The sequence below is a fragment of the Pongo pygmaeus genome, chromosome 7 (genome assembly GCF_028885625.2).
Source record: "Pongo pygmaeus isolate AG05252 chromosome 7, NHGRI_mPonPyg2-v2.0_pri, whole genome shotgun sequence".
NCBI classification, from domain to species: domain Eukaryota; kingdom Metazoa; phylum Chordata; class Mammalia; order Primates; family Hominidae; genus Pongo; species Pongo pygmaeus.
The window spans coordinates 12662011-12678239 of NC_072380.2; the positions used below are offsets into that span (position 1 = coordinate 12662011).

The 16229-nt window shown below is 35.2% G+C and overlaps 1 protein-coding gene across 2 annotated transcripts in view; it reads right to left on the minus strand.

Annotated features, from left to right (window-relative positions):
* The window catches only part of LONRF1 (LON peptidase N-terminal domain and ring finger 1), a 33583-nt gene that overhangs the window by 6910 nt on the left and 10444 nt on the right, over positions 1 to 16229 (minus strand). Inside the window, exons 2-10 of one of the 2 annotated variants that reach the window (XM_054498336.2) lie at positions 14291 to 14409; positions 11996 to 12118; positions 9133 to 9282; positions 8037 to 8277; positions 7838 to 7901; positions 6425 to 6539; positions 2910 to 3031; positions 357 to 515; positions 84 to 246 (exon numbers count right to left, since the gene is read on the minus strand). In XM_054498336.2, the coding sequence (XP_054354311.1) occupies positions 84 to 246; positions 357 to 515; positions 2910 to 3031; positions 6425 to 6539; positions 7838 to 7901; positions 8037 to 8277; positions 9133 to 9282; positions 11996 to 12118; positions 14291 to 14409 (1256 nt within the window). Of the gene's footprint in view, positions 1 to 83; positions 247 to 356; positions 516 to 2909; positions 3032 to 6424; positions 6540 to 7837; positions 7935 to 8036; positions 8278 to 9132; positions 9283 to 11995; positions 12119 to 14290; positions 14410 to 16229 lie in introns of both variants that reach the window. The other variant, XM_054498334.2, reaches the window with a different exon arrangement.

Sequence of the window (16229 nt, forward strand, 5' to 3'; positions counted from 1 at the left end):
GCCTAGAAAATAGCCTGCATGCCTGTACCAATCCCTGGAACAGGATATACGAAAGTATGCTGGCAAAGCACATTTTAAAATACCTTAACATCTTCCAGATATTCAATGTCGGCAGTGCAATATCCATCTTTCATTCCTCTTTTTAAAACCCTAAACCGCTTTCCTCCAACTGTATCAACCACAGACCTTCCATCAGGTAAGAAATGCACGTTTCTAATTTGTAACATACAACCATAATCTGCAAAACTAAAAGAAAACCTTGATTAGTAACAAAGCTGAAACGTAAACATGCAAGTTCTCATCCATATTGAGAGGTCTAACATAAATACAAATATTTAAGTTCACAAAAAGCATACCTATTTTGTGTATCACTGACACACATGCCAAACTGTTTGGTTCCAGTCTGTATACTTCTTCGAATCATCAGTCTATATCTTGGCTCAAATACATGGAGAGGGCAAGGCACAGTGGGGTAGGCCATAGTGCAAACAAATATTGGAACATTCTTGGTCAAGCTAAGGGAAAAACAGTTTAATTATTAGAATTCATACAAGAAAAATATTACCGAACACATACAAAAAATGAGTGAGGTTTATAACAGTAATGAACGAATGTAAAGCAAAAAAAGAATTAGTTCTAAATAAGGTGGTTTTTATTCTTGGCAAGAACAAGAATCAGCACCCCATTCATTAAGCTCACACTGATGAAATATTAATACTAAAAATCTGCTGTGATCCTCTTATTTATAAGAGTAAACTGAATTTTAAGACACCAGATTATCTTACAGAGCTAAGTATCTTTATGAATCAAGAGAATTTATTATAAGTAATATTTTATATTAAAATCTGTTTTAAATATTTATAAAATGACAATAAATACCTTTTATCCACTCATAGTTACTCTTAGACAACAAGAAAAAGTGAACTCCCACAACAAAGAGCAAATAATTAAAAATTCTTAGCCATTATTTTCAAACGCAAGGATCAGAAAATATATTTTGATGAGATAACATTTTTTCCAAGTAATTAAAATGATGTAACATTTTTCATTGCCAGATTGGTAGAAAGAAAGAGAAGGATAAAGGCAATGCCCAGTTCTGTCTGAGGTATGGGGAAAATGGCAGCAGTCTGAAACAGCACAGGCACGCTAAAGAACATGGCTACAGACAGCAGAAACCTTACGTTGTTGGCAGGAAATGTTCACGTTCTTGGAACCAACCAGCTTATTTTCAGACATGAGTGGACAAGTGCTATATGAATGTTCACCATAGCAATGTAGATAGTAACCAAATTGTAGAATCATAAAGAGGAGACTAGTAAGATCAACTATGGTACATCCATAAAACAGAATACTATGTTTCCATTAAAAGATGATGTGTATGAACTGAATTAGAAGAAATGCTTATATTAATGAGAGCAGCAGGTTTTAGATACTGATCATGAATAACATGATCCCATCTTTGTTTAAAGCCTATTTATACATACTACATTCAAGTTTGCAAATATATATGCCAAAATGCCAATAGTTGATTCCCTTTGGGTTGCAGATTATGGCTTTTTTTAAATGCTCATTTGTATTTTTGAGTTTTTTTCAAAATGACCATCAATGACTTATATAAACATAAGGTGAAACATGTTTAAAATCTGTGTTTTAAGAAACAGCGCCATTAGTAAGCAGTTGGACATCCTGTCGCTTCTCTTCTCTCCAACGCGCAGCTCTCTCTGTGTGACTCCCTCCTCTGTCCTTTGAGTCTACCACTCTTCCGTAGGCAGGCTGGTTGTGTCACTGTGTTTAAATTTTCAAAAGTATAACTGCAGTTTTCTTAAATCTAGATGCTTCAGCATTGATCAGAAAGGTTCATAATTGTCATATCATTTTATAAATCACACAATAAAATATCAATTCTGTGAGAAGACAAATCAATATCTATTCCTATAAAGAGTGGAAATCCTTCTTCTATGGAAGGCACCTGGCTCACTGAAGACATCTGATGGGCACATGTTGATAAAGGAGTCTACAAGCACAGCTTTTCTTAGAAAGTGACATACAAAATGTTCAATTTATATTTTGAAAATCAATGGAAACAAAAAGTTGTTAAATAAAACAGCATATACAAATTATAATTTTGTTTTTTAGTGTGTTCAATTAAAAGAGGGTAAAAGAAATAAAGAAATTAAAAACCCGTTAATAAAATGTAAAGAGACCCAAGTGACTGGACAAAGAGGGAAAGACATTTAGGGAAAAGAAAGGGAGAAAAACGGGAAAGAAAAACAGAAAAGGAACAACAAGCAACACGTGGCCCTGCCTACCCAGCTCCATCAGCTGCTGTGTTCTTTGCAGAGTGGTCTGCCTTACCGAATCCCAAAGTTACCTCCGAGATTTTCACCCTCCCGACACCAACTCAGTTGTGCTCCCACTCAGTATCTTCATTAACTGAGGATTTGGCCCTGAACACCCCTCTTCCAATTTCAATCTCAGATCTCATAGTTTGGAAAGCCCCCTTCCGGGCCTCCATGTGACAGAAAATCCCCTGCTAATCTAGGTTACTGACCCTCAACCTTCCTCTTGCCCTACCATGACACATGAGAGCCGCCATCACCACCAATGTCACTGTCACCAGCGCCCCCTCTCTATTTCCCATTCCACTGCCTGATGGCACTGTAGGAAATTCCTCCCCCGCCTAAAATACTGCTTCAGCCCACAGAGCTGAGTCAATAACTCCCTATAAAACATCCGGATGTTACCAAGTGAACTTTTATAAGATTCTGTCTGTTGAGGACCACAGAAAGAGACCAATACTTCTTGACTAGACTGAGATGAACTAAAGACAGGATCCAGCTTGCGGTGAGGTTTTTCCTTACTATTAAAGGGTAGTAGTTCATAATTTTTTTTTATGAGAAGAAACTTACTGTGAGAGTTCAGCAGTTTCTTCATCATATATTTTTTTTCTCTCAGACAGTTCATCAGGCAGATACTTCACTATTAATTCTTCCAACAGCTGTGTGACACAGTACCTCCTATCTGCTAGATACTAAAAGACAATATTATTTTACATTCCAGCAGTGGTTTTCCTACAGTATAAAACAGGCAACACAGTTAACTGATATATTAAAGCCTTTATTACATACTTATACCATCAATTCTGGATTAATTAGTGAGGGGAACATTACAATGGATGATGCTAAGCAAAAAAACCTGTCTGAGGCTTTGCTCAAGCGCAGTAAAGATAGTTGGCTGCAACCTGAACCAAGCCCTGTACAGAAGAACTGCTTCCTGCTGTGACCACAGCTTCTCTATTAGCCGCAGAGGGCCCTGCCCCGCTGTCTTCCACAACAGAGGCCCTTTTCCATCTGACAGCTCATGGGCACTAAACTATCATTTTAACTGAGATACAAAAAGGGGATAAGGAATAAATAAAATAACACATTTGCCTTATTTAAGAAAAGCAAAACATCTATTTTGTTCCCAATTTCAGACACAGTCTCTAGATAATTTTTCTTCCACTGTCACCCACTATTGAGTAGAGGAGCAGACCTTGAGTGACCCAAGGAAGGTGCGTTTCTTGGGACGCTATCACTCAGACCCTTATCAAGATACTGCTTTTCCTATACGATCCATCCACCCCAGCTCTATATAAAATCTTACATTTGCGCCGACCCCTAAATATTCTGAAAAAGTACTATCCTCATGCATTTTTGTGTCATTCTCTATTCCAACTTACAAAAGCCATCTCTCTCACTCCTGCCTGTGAAAAACATGTCTATCCTTCAAGGTCTGACTCCAATTTTACCTTTTTCACAAACTCTTCCTTAATTATTTTTTTCTCTCCCAAGAACCCATATTTTACTGTTTTTACCACATAGTAGGCATTTTAGAGTGTAGTGTATGCACACAGATACATTACATCTCTGTAGTTAAACTAAAAATTGCTTAGCGTAGGGCCAGGGACATGGTCAGGGTGTATGCACAGAACTTTGTACAAAGAAAATGCCCAATACATATTTATTTCATAAAATTAGTGAGGAAAACCTCCTGGGAAACTATCACAAGATAAAGCCATCCTTGAATCTGCAGTCAGTAAAAGCAAGGGTTTTGTCATTATCCAATGAAGAATAGATGGGGAAATGTGAGAGGTTGGGAAATTGGTGGTGGTTTTCAAAGTTGAGCATGAATCAGGGCTTGTTAAAATAGAGACTACTGAGCCCTATGCCAGACTCTCTGAGCATCTGGGGTAGGGTCCAAGAATCTATGTTTCTAACAAGTTGTCAGATGACAGATGCTGCTGGTCAGGGGAGCATGGGGAGAGGTGGCCTTGGGCAGGTAGTATATACACAGATAATAAGTGTTTATCACAAAATTAATCAAATTAGATATCATAAAAGCAATTCCATTATCATTTTCTATTAAGTTAATAAAGATGTTTAAAAATCTAGGGAAATACAGCCACTCTTACATTACTGATAAAAATCTCAATAAATGTAACATTTCTGGGGATGAGGCAATCCAACAGTTGGTTTTAAGGGCTTTATAAATATATGGCTTTTGATCCAATAATTCACCTCCCAAAAATTTAACCTAAGGAAATGGTTATTGTCTTATTTAAGAAAAGCAAAACATCTGTTTTGTTCCCAATTTCAGACACAGTCTGTAGATAATTTTTCTTTCAAACTTTTCTTCCATTGTCACCCACTATTGAGTAGAAGAGCAGACCTCAAGTCTGTCCTTGAGTGACAGATATATATCTGTCATAATATCTTTGATTATACAAAGATGCATAAAATCATTAATTTTAAATGATGTTGGCAAAAGCATGGTATATAAAAAAGAGAACAAGAAACCTTATATACCAACAACAAGGAAATGTTAAATCACTGGACTATTATGCTGCTATAAAAACCATGTATCTAAAATAGATGGAAATGGAAAAATGAGCAAAATAAAATGACAAGTAGGAAAAATGTAAAACTGAACAGCATACCAATATTTTTTTAAAGTATATGTATTTTGAATTTACAAATTATATTATGCAGGGTATCTTCAAAGTTGGAAACAGGATATTGCTAAATAGTATGTTAGTTATACTTTCAAAAAAATATGCTTAGTATATATTTTTCAATCTCCAGACATTTTTTAAAGAGGGAATATCCCTAATCAAAGCAATAGATCTAGTATTATGCCAAAAACCGCAATTACTTTTGCACCAACCTAACAGTTACTCTGAAAAAAAAAGCATCATAGTTATCCTGGGGAGTATTTAAATAAAGTCTGGAAAAATAGCATGTTTAGAGTACTTCATCTAAAAACATTGAGAATATTAGCTGAAAATGTAACTAACAAACTCTTTTAAGAATAAATTTATCTGATGTTTCCCGACTTTGAGAAAATTCTAAATATGCTTTTGTTTTACATATCAGCTTGTTATATATGTAAGACACATATCAAATGTAATAACAGACATGCTATTATGACATCCGTACTGAGTTGTTTTCTATATAGGAAATACTGTATGTATATTCACAATGGTTTTATGAATTTTTTAATTCATATTTGGAAGATACTTTTTTTAAGCAATCCTGTCAATCATCAGAGACAGAATCACTTTCCCCAATCAATGCTACAAACTGCAATTGCCTCTCAGAATCACAGGCTTTAGCCTGACCGTAGGTGATCTGCAGTCACTCAAGCATGATTAAGAGGGTGCTCTCTTCTCATCAATTAGAGAAGACATCCACTGAGATCTAGCTACTTACCTATCACAGGTTATTAGCACTGATCACTGACTCTACAAGAAGGGGAATAGGAAGCTGTACCTCCCTCTCTTCTTTCCAATCTACCACTTTTCTAGAGCTGCATTGTCCAATGTCGCAGCCATTAGTCACATGTGCCTACTTAAAGTTAATAAAATGTAAATATAGTTCCTCAGTCACACTAACCATATTTAAAAGCTTAATAGGCAAACATGGCTAATGGCTAATATATCAGACAGCAAAAATATGGAACATTTCCATCAATGCAGAAAATTCTATTGAACAAAGTTGTTCTAGATGTTAAGGAAGCTGAAACAGTCCTCACATCTGGCTTATTATTGAGGGTTGGAGGCAGGGCAATAGGGTTTCCCCAATACAGTCATCACCAAAATTGAACTTATCCCTGACCAGATAACTAACCATACCCACTTTTGTTTAAAAAAAAAAATTAAGTACAAGGGATTTGGTCTTCAGCATCTGTCTTCTTTCCCCCCATCCTCTTCAACCTCACTTTTCTCCAACATTAGCATATGGGTAATAAAACATTATCCTTGTTAGTCACTGAGAATATAGAATGTAATTCTGAATGTGATCATCACTATTTCTATGGCTGAACAGAAATTAAACCATGCTGCCAAACTTAAGACCAACAAACAGACACATATACAAATATTTACCTCTTTTAAGCTTTCTTTGCAAAGAGGACAATATGGTGCGTGATCTAAACAACGCTCAAGACAATTCTTACAGAACGAATGTCCGCAAGGGGTTGTTACTGGCTCAAAAAACAACCTGAAATCAACCAAGATACATGTTAGTTTTCACATTAAACTATCCACTGAAAAGCCTGTACCACTATAGAACCATAACACTAATCTCTATTTAAAGGAGGAAGAAAGAGGGGCCAGCAGGCAGGAGAGGAGGGAAGGGGCAGTGATAAGTGTAACCATACCCTCCAGAATGTTTTAAAAGTTCTCCATCAACAAAGGCCTCCTGCCAAGGGCCTAGAGCCAAGGGCCTAGAGCTGTCCTGACTAACGCAACAGCCCCTGGACACTATGGCTACTAAGCACTTGAAATGTGGCTAGTACAAGCTGATATGTGCAGTGAATGTAAAATACATACCAGATTTCAAAGACTTTCTGCAAAATAAGTAATGTAAAATACATCATTAAAAATTATTAGTTAGCTTTTGTATAGCCTTTAGATTCCCATTTTAATATCAACTTAAAAATGATTCCTTAATAGGTTTATAAGAGCCTTGTGATATAAAACTTATAAAAAGAATGGTCTAATAAATAATGCAGTTGAATCCTAATGTTAGGCTTAATACTAAATGTATCATTCAAACATTACAGAAAAACTAGTTTTACTTATTTTCTGAAACATGATAGCTTTGAATTTGCCAGAAATAGATTTAGAGGTACTTTAGGAACTGTTTAGTATAATCCCCTCACTTCACAGATGAAGAAACCAAGGCTCAGAATTAAGACTTGCTCAGGAATGTAACTGCTACCAGCCTAGTGTGACCAGCACTAGGTCTCCTGACCCCGTATGAATCTTTTGATCCTACACAATTCATGTAAATGAGAAATGTTATTTCAAAACATTTAGTCTTTTAGAATTATAGCATTCTGAATAATGGAAATCCTTATCCTTATGTTACTTTAAAAAGACTTTATGGTTAATATACATTAATAAGATAGGATCATAAACATAAAATACTAATTCGAATTCATACCCAAATTTAAAACCATGGAGATAGGTAAGTTTCAATAATGATAATATCTATAACTTTCTTAGTACTTTACAGTTTCCCAGATTCCTTTTATACTGAAGCCATGTGATTCTCACAATGAGATGTAGGCTATGCAAAGCTTGACCCCACTTTCTAAATTAGGAAACCTGAGGTTCAGAGATTCAGTTATTTGCCCAAGGCATGAAAGGTAAACCCAGGCCTAAAACTCATGTCTTTTGATTTTTATTCCAGCATTGTGTTACTTTACATTGTCTATTATTACCTTTATCTACACGGTATTTTATGTATACTAACATAAAATATTCATCTTCTATAAAGTTTTATATGCTTACCTCATGCAGAGAGAACACTCGAAATCTGAGACATCGATTAATTCTTCTGGAATATCACCATAAGCTAAGGAAAACATACAGACTTCATTGGGAGTTTCTATTAAAACAAAGACATGGGGTTTTCTTCCTTAGGAAAAACTTTAAAGACTATTCTGACTAAATAAATTTATTTTATATAAGTGTAGAGCAAAATTTTTACCTCCTTGTTTTTTAAGCTTATTTCTTCCATCTTCATTTACAATCACATCCTGGTCTAAAAGAGACAACTTTCTTTTCAGCAGAACACCTTTTTCTTGAACAGACAGAACAGGTTCTGAGGACACTCTTTTTAAACAGTCCTCTCTGGCAGGCATTTCTGTTGAATTTATAGACTGTGCTGACTGAGCACGGTTTAAGCTTCCTTTGACAGGCTCTGAAGTGACCTCTGGTATTTCTTCACTCTACAAAAATACAATAAACAAAGGTAACTGTATTTCTTTACTATCCTTTATTCCTCTCACCAAGAATCAAACTGAAATGAAATTTCAATGCCTTATAATGCTCATTTTAATGTTCATTTAATAGCACTAACTTGATTCCAACACTGTGACAAGTAAATGATTTTTGCCAGCACAGTTGGCCCTCCGTATCCACAGGCTGTGCATCCGTTGGTTCATCCAACTGGGCATAGAAAATATTCTAAAAAAAAGCCTGAACATATATCGACTTTTTTCTTGTCATTATTCCCTAGACAATACAATATAACAACTATTTACATAGTATTTACATTGTATTAGGTATTATAAGTAACCTAGAGATGATTTCAGTATACAGGAGGATGTGCATAAGTTATATGCAAATACTGTGCCATTTTATTAATATATCAGGGACTTGAGCATCCTTGGATTTTGGTATCTGTGAGAGGTCCTGGAACCAATCTCCCACAGATACAAGGGATGACTGTACTTACACAGCCCTAGAAATCAAGCTGACTTATGTTATAATGAGGTTTAAAAGTAGTTATGCTATAACAAAGCTGTTCCTATCCTGAGGAAACATAAATGCAATGTTCTATACATATTTTTAAAGAACTAAAAGTTTTCTTTCACGTGACCTAAAATTGTGATTCATTAGCAAATATTTTACATAAAAGATTTTAGTGTAAAATAAAGGCTATGGAAAAAATTCTACTAAGATAACTAACCAGGTTAAAAGTACTTAAGTAGGTACTAGTACTTGAAACTAGGAAAGTGAAGATCTTAACTTGTAAAGAAATAGATACGCTAAATTCATGATAACCTTGTCTCATCCCGTACCTGCTTTGGGCTAGGTTCACTGAGAGACTGAGACTCTTCCATCACTGAAGGAAAATCAAAAGGTCTGTTTTTAGTACATGGTAATGAACTCCAGGAAGATTCCTTCAGGCCTTCTTTTAAGTTTTCAGGTAATAATAAATCACATAAAATCTGTAAGAGAAATATTAAAAGTAGTAGAAAATATAAAATATTTGGTTAAGGATAATTTTGTATAAATTTACCTAATTAAGAATATTTAGAAAGTTTGTAGCAGACATTTTTTTAATGAGCAGGAGGGGAACAAGGTAAGCAACACTGTAAGTTCAAAAGTCTTGCAAAACTAGGTGTGCCTCATGGGGTCAAATCACCCGCAAAGAAATGATTCAAAACTTTGAAAGGAAAGCATGGGAGTAGTAAGACTCAGGATAAAGGCTGATCTTTTAACACAAAGACTATAAAAAGATCTTAAAAGACATATTAAATATTTATCTCTGAATCTTAGTGAGCCCTATCCTATCAAAATAGTTCATGGTTCACCTCAATGTATATTTACGAAGTTGGCCTTGGGGCACTTATGTGAACTAAACTTGGACTTCTAACTACAAAACTACAAAATTCCCTGTACTTACACTCAATTTAATCTCTCACTGAATAACTAACCTGTGTGGGCAGTTACTGCTGCCCAATACTTGGTTAGGAGCACCCCATGGCAGCTTCCCTATAATAGCGAGGAAATAAGCTGGGAGACAGCTGGAGAATCAAATTTCTGGGTGCTTATCTCAGGAATATGCCTAAAACTCCAACAGAAACAGGTTAAGATAGGGGAAGAACATGGCTAGAATAAAATGAAAGGGATTCTGATATTTTTGGTTGTCAAACAATCTGTATTTATAGGTACAGCACATATTAAAGTCTAAATTGGAGGTTCGGTTTTTCAGCTGTTATCTTTCAAATACACAAAAATCAGAATAAATCATAAATCATTCATGGAAATATAAACAATGTAGATAAAAGCACGTATCTTTGGTAGGTGCTCAAATACTCCATTTAATAAGCAAACATTTAAAAATCTGTATATACACATTTACATTTCCTCTGTTTTAAAAAATATATTAAACACACATCCACCCTAGAACCCAGCAATTCCACTGCTAAGTTTTTGCCAAAGGGATGTAAAAACATATGTCCACAAAATGACTTGTACAAGAATACTCATAGCAGCTTAATTTATATCAGGAAAAAATACTGGAAACAATCCAAATGAAAATCACTACTAACTGAAAACCACAAATTCCATTATGTTCATATAATGGAATACTTAAAAAACAATTAAAAATGACTAGATGTATCTAAAAAATATGCTCAGCAAAAAAAAAAAAAGACACAAAAGAGTATATATTGTATGATTCCATTCCAATGAAGTTCTAGAATAAACAACACTACTCTACAGTGACAGAAATCTGAACAGTAGTTGCCTCTAGGAGCAGGGGATGGAGGATTTACTGGAAAGGAGATGAAGGTACTTTCAAGGGTGATGGAAATATTCTCTGTTTTGATTGGGATGCTGTTACACAGGTACATACATTTTTCAAAACTCACTGAAGTGTAAAATCCATGCATTTTATTATATGTAAATTATACCACAACTTAGAAAAAGTACATTGGAGAAAAACAAAATATTCTAAAACATTATTTGTTTTGCATCTACCTGATCCTATTAACCGGCAACAGTTACAGAAATAGAAGGATGTCTGGCAGCATGCAAAATGCAGAAACACATGCTCTTAAAATTAAACTTTGCAGTCTTACCAAGAAGATAACACTAATGAACATGGAACAGTCAGAAAACAGACAATAGTAAACATTTTCTTCTTAAATCAGTGGGCTAGAATGTATATGCAAACAAACCTCATAGAGGCTATACCAATGCCAGCTGGATTCTTAAGGGGGCTGAGATCTGAGAGTAATCTCAAAGTTCTCATGCTTCAGGGTACATAAACATCTCCTGGGATGCTTCTTAAATGACTGCTCCAATTTCAGAGATTCTGAATCAAAGACTTGTAGTTGGTGGGCCCAGGACTCTTTAGGTTTAACATGATTCCCACATGATTCTGACAAAAAGCCACACACTAAGAAACACTGCAACAGTGATAAATAATGTGGCATGTTTTGAGTATGTGCAGGAGAGCATCATGACTGGGACCCTGAATTTGTATTAGCATAGATTTTCTCAAAGAATTTTTCGAAGATATTCTGTGAATAAATCTTGTAAGAGCTGAGTGCTATTTTATTTCATGCTGGCATATCAAAAGCTATGAAATGTTCTGGAGAAACCTAATTAACTTGGCTTAACCCAATGCTTCCCAAAGTCACTTCATCAGACAGCTCCCTTCCTTCCCTCATCTCCTATTTTAAAAAATTAATTACGAACACACCACAAATAGAACAAAGTATGGAAAGTGACATATGGAGTATTGAAAAAAATAAGGCAAAACAAATGGACTGGGCAATACTATTGGCAATCCTGGGGAGTAAGCAAAGGTTAGACCTGAAGTAAAAGGCAAAAGGCAGGTCAGTAAGGCTTCTGAGCAGGAACATCGTGATGGTAATGCTTAATTAAGGACCATCAGTCTGGCTCAGATTGAACAAACTATTAGAATACTAACAAAAAAAATGCATTGAAATATCTGTGAATGAAATGTTTCGATTTCACTAAGAACTCAATATAATACGTACATGAACCTGAAAACCACTCAAATTGTCACATTTGTTCCTAAGTTAGATTTATTTACTACTTATGTTCTTATTCCAACTTTTATTAGCATTTTTTTTAAACCTGTCTCTTAGCCCTACCTTGAACTGTAATTGTTGGTAAACTGATTACCTTTTGTACTTGCAGCTTTGCAGGTGCAAAATCTTCATCAAGGGCTAAGCACTGAAGAAAGAGTTGTAAGGCATCACCTAAAAAACCAGCATCGCAGAGTACTTTTCCTTTCCTGAAGTAGACCTTCAATAAAAGCACATATATAAAACCTTTGTGGTAAGAATTGCTTTTTAAAAAATCATTATCAAGTAAAGAAAAACAACAGTCTGCTCAGCAGTGCTGATTTTGGGCTGGGTGCAGTAGCTCACGCCTGTAATCCCAGCACTTTAGGAGGCTGACAAAGGTGGATCACTTGAGTTCAGGAGTTCGAGACCAGTCTGGTCAACATGGTGAAACCCCACCTCTACTAAAAATATAAACATTAGCCAGGTGTGGTGGCATGCACCTGTAATCCCAGCTACCTGGGAGGCTAAGGCACGAAAATCACTTGAACATGGGAGGTGGAGGTTGCAGTGAGCTGAGATCACACCAATGCACTCCAGCCTGGGTGACGGAGTAAGACTCTGTCTCAAACAAACAAAAAAAGGAAATGCAGACTTTGAAATTCTGAATAATTGAGGCCAAAGCATTTTAAAGGCATACCTACACACCACCCTGGAGAAGCACTAACAGGGGAACTGAGGCCCAGACAATGACTTTTTCACCTAAGTTCCACACCAAGTCTGAGCTTGGCAGGATCAGAAATACCATGTCCCCACACTTTAAGGAAATTACTGATTTAAATATTATTGATTTAATAAGAACTGTTTGAGGGAAAAGGAAATTATATGTAAAATTATACTGACTTTAAGAATCCATCAAAATTAAAGAAATATTAAAATGTGAAAAAAATTTTGTCTTAGATTTAGGGCAATATGGTAAATTTCTTCCAGGTTATTAGGAATGTATAATTGCCCATGCTATTTTTTAAGAAAGTACTTATAGACATGACACTTTTCATAAATCCCTTATTTTGTCTTTCACTTTTCTCCTTCATAATGTGAGTTCAGCAAACTCTACGACAAAAATTAGAGTCCTACTAATTATCACTGATAAACCCAAAATTCAGTTTGTGGGTTAGTCCACCAATAAAGTATCACCTGGTAAGCTTTAAATGTTCCTTGCTTATGTGATTAGAATGAAAGAGATTCTTAGTATTAATATAAGAGGAGCCTAAAGAACATTCTAGCCAAACAGTTTTTTAGCTACCACTTTAATGGCTGAAGAAAACCTTTCTGATTACATCACTTCTGTGGTAAGTCCAGAAGATTCCTTTTCAATAGTTTTAAAGCCATGCACACCAACCACTGCCCTCTTATTCTGAATACATTTGCTTTGTACTAACCAGTCATGCCATCCTGAGATTTCGTATCATTTCTCTAATTAATTTGTAATTTTTAGAGCAGCCTTACTACACTGTCCTCAAAGACACAGTTTTGAATGGAGGGAAAAAGTCACTTGAAAGAGTAACTTATATCTTAAAGAACACATTTGGACTAATTTGCCTTGACAATTTGATAAAAAGGAGAATCTGTAAACTGATTGTATGTTATACACATTCCAAAGTCTTTTTAAAAGCCACATGGGCAAGGCAACTTCCTTTGTCCCTATCTTCTGAATTAAATCACTGCCTAATTGCCTAGTTACCATATAATACCTCAAAAAGTTTCCAACTTTAAGAACCTATTCTCTTTCCATTAATAAATCTCATTCAGTGAAGTCCAGTTTGTATCCATCTTCACAACATGGCAAGTTGTATTTCTTTGCAGACATTTTGTATAATAAAGTCTTTTTTTTCCTGTACCATAAATTGTTTGTTCCTTACTTATGAAAGAAAAATCTCCTATAATTTAAAAAATTGTGAGATGATATTCATCCACTCAAAATATTGAACCTAGATTTTTTTTGAGACAGGGTCTGTCACCAAGGCTGGAATGCAGTGGCACTTCAGTGGCACAACCTCAATCTCCAGGGCTCCAGTGGCCTTCCCACTTCAGCCTCTTGAGTAGTTGGGACTACAGAGACGAACAACCATGCCAGGCTCATTTTTGTGTTTTTTATAGAGATGGGGTTTCACCATGTTGCCCAGGCTGGTCTCGAACTCCTGGGCTCAAGCAATCCGTCCAACTCAGCCTCCCAAAGTGCTAGGATTATGGGAATGAGCCATTGCACCTAGCTGAACCTATATTTCTAGAGCACTAGGTATTTTATTTGGAGTCAACCATCTACTTTGTTAAAATTTCTAACTGTGAATGAATGCACGTCCCCTATAGTTGAAATTTTACAATTTATGCAAACATAAAACAGTAATTTTACCTCAGGCCAATCTGGAAGTTGAAAAAGAACTGCATTTAAATCTTCTATGGCTGCTTTAAACTCTTGGAGACCAGCATATGATTCCGCTCTGTAAATTTTTACAATCAAGTCACTGGGCTCTGAAATAAATATTTTATAAGGATATGATTATTTTAAAAAGATTATTACATAATCCACAAAATATGATCATACCAGATTAAGAAATGACTTAGTGATTCCAGGGTTAATAATCACCAAACTAAAGTCTATAAGCCAAGGGCAGTATAGGCACAGCCCATTTCACATGTTGAATCTTATCTAGAAGTTGTATCAAATCATTGTAAGTAGATCATTTTGGTGGAGGAAACTGTTTTCCAGAATATTGTAAATACTTTTATAATATGAATAATCACTCCTAAGAAAACTTTTTTTTTAACAAAGGGTAGTCTACAAAGATTTTAAAGACATATCTCTTAGATGTTTATTTGCCTTTTTATAGTAAATCTTATATTTTTACCCTACTTTCTAAATCCTCATTTATAAAAATAGCCATATGTGTAACTATTACATGTGGAATTCCCACAGTGACAAGGGACTGATAAAGGCTCAATCTTATGAGGGTACACAGTAGTCTTGATTCTGGAGGAAATGGGTTAATAAGAGTCAGCTTTTAAGAGATCGAATTTTAATTCCTGCCACTAGCAAAAACAGTATTGGCCCAATTCAAAATATATTTAATTTAAAATACTCCTGAGAAAAAAAGCTTTGTGATTCATTTCACTATCATCTACATCTGTAACTAAGAAGCCAAATTATTATCCTATGGCATTCAGAATTTCAGATACTTAGCTGGTTCACTGATATTACTGCAATCAATTACTACAGGTACATAGTTCTAAAACTGATGTCCAAGCAAGAAATTAATTTTTAATATAGCAACAAATGACATTAACTTGACTCTTATTTTAAAGCTATCTTTGAGATCTTTAAAAGCATAAGGTATTCATTGTAAGATGGGCATAAACACCTTAATGCTCTAAATAAAATTTAATAAAATTCATCAATAGCTGCTGGGTTTACTCTAGTTTTTAGATGGCTGCTTTTCTATTGAAAACTCTCACTTGAGCGATTAATTTAGGAAGGCCTCTTTCAGTTGCTGGTGCCTGAGAACTGGGATTACAATGTTCCCAGAATTTTATATCAATGAAAACATTTAAAGAATAAAATTAATATTTTATAAAAATGTTTTACTTCTTAAAAAAGACATGTCTAGAATATTTTGTCTTGTGCTTCTTAAAGCAATGAAAAATTGTCTCTGAACAAAATGCATAAGAATTAAAAGTTCAATATGATTATCAATCAAGAATTAAGAGTTCCTAGCACAAACCTAGACCCTGTAGGTATTCAAAAATGTTTTACATTATTCCTGTCTTTGAGGAGCTTATAATCTAGCTAGAAAATTTTACTGTGAAACAGCATCATGCAACACTGACTTGTCAAGTACAACTGGAGTTGAGAAAACAGAGCAGTGTATGGCAAAATAGTCTAAGAACAAGTAGTAAAAGCATCAGCATCAAAAACTCCAGGCTATAAAGGACTAGGCTCAGAAAGTGCAGTTTTCCACCCACAGCTGGGGTGCTTTCAATAGCATCCTTGAGACAGACTCCGCTCTAGTACCTCCAGCAAGAAGGAGTTCACTACTGCAACAAGCAGCCCATTCTTGGATTTTTATTTTTTTTATTTCAATTTTTTTCTTATACATCAAGTTCTCACTCCTTTATATTTGATGACATGCACGTTCAGAACCGATGAATATTTCCCCTTTTATCCATGCCTTCACTGCTCAATAACCTTTATACAGTTTCTTTACAGCAGCAGTGAAAGAAGTGACTCAGAAGATCTGTCTTTGAAAAAACAAACTATAAAATGTATCCACTCTGACCAAAGCAAAAGACATATT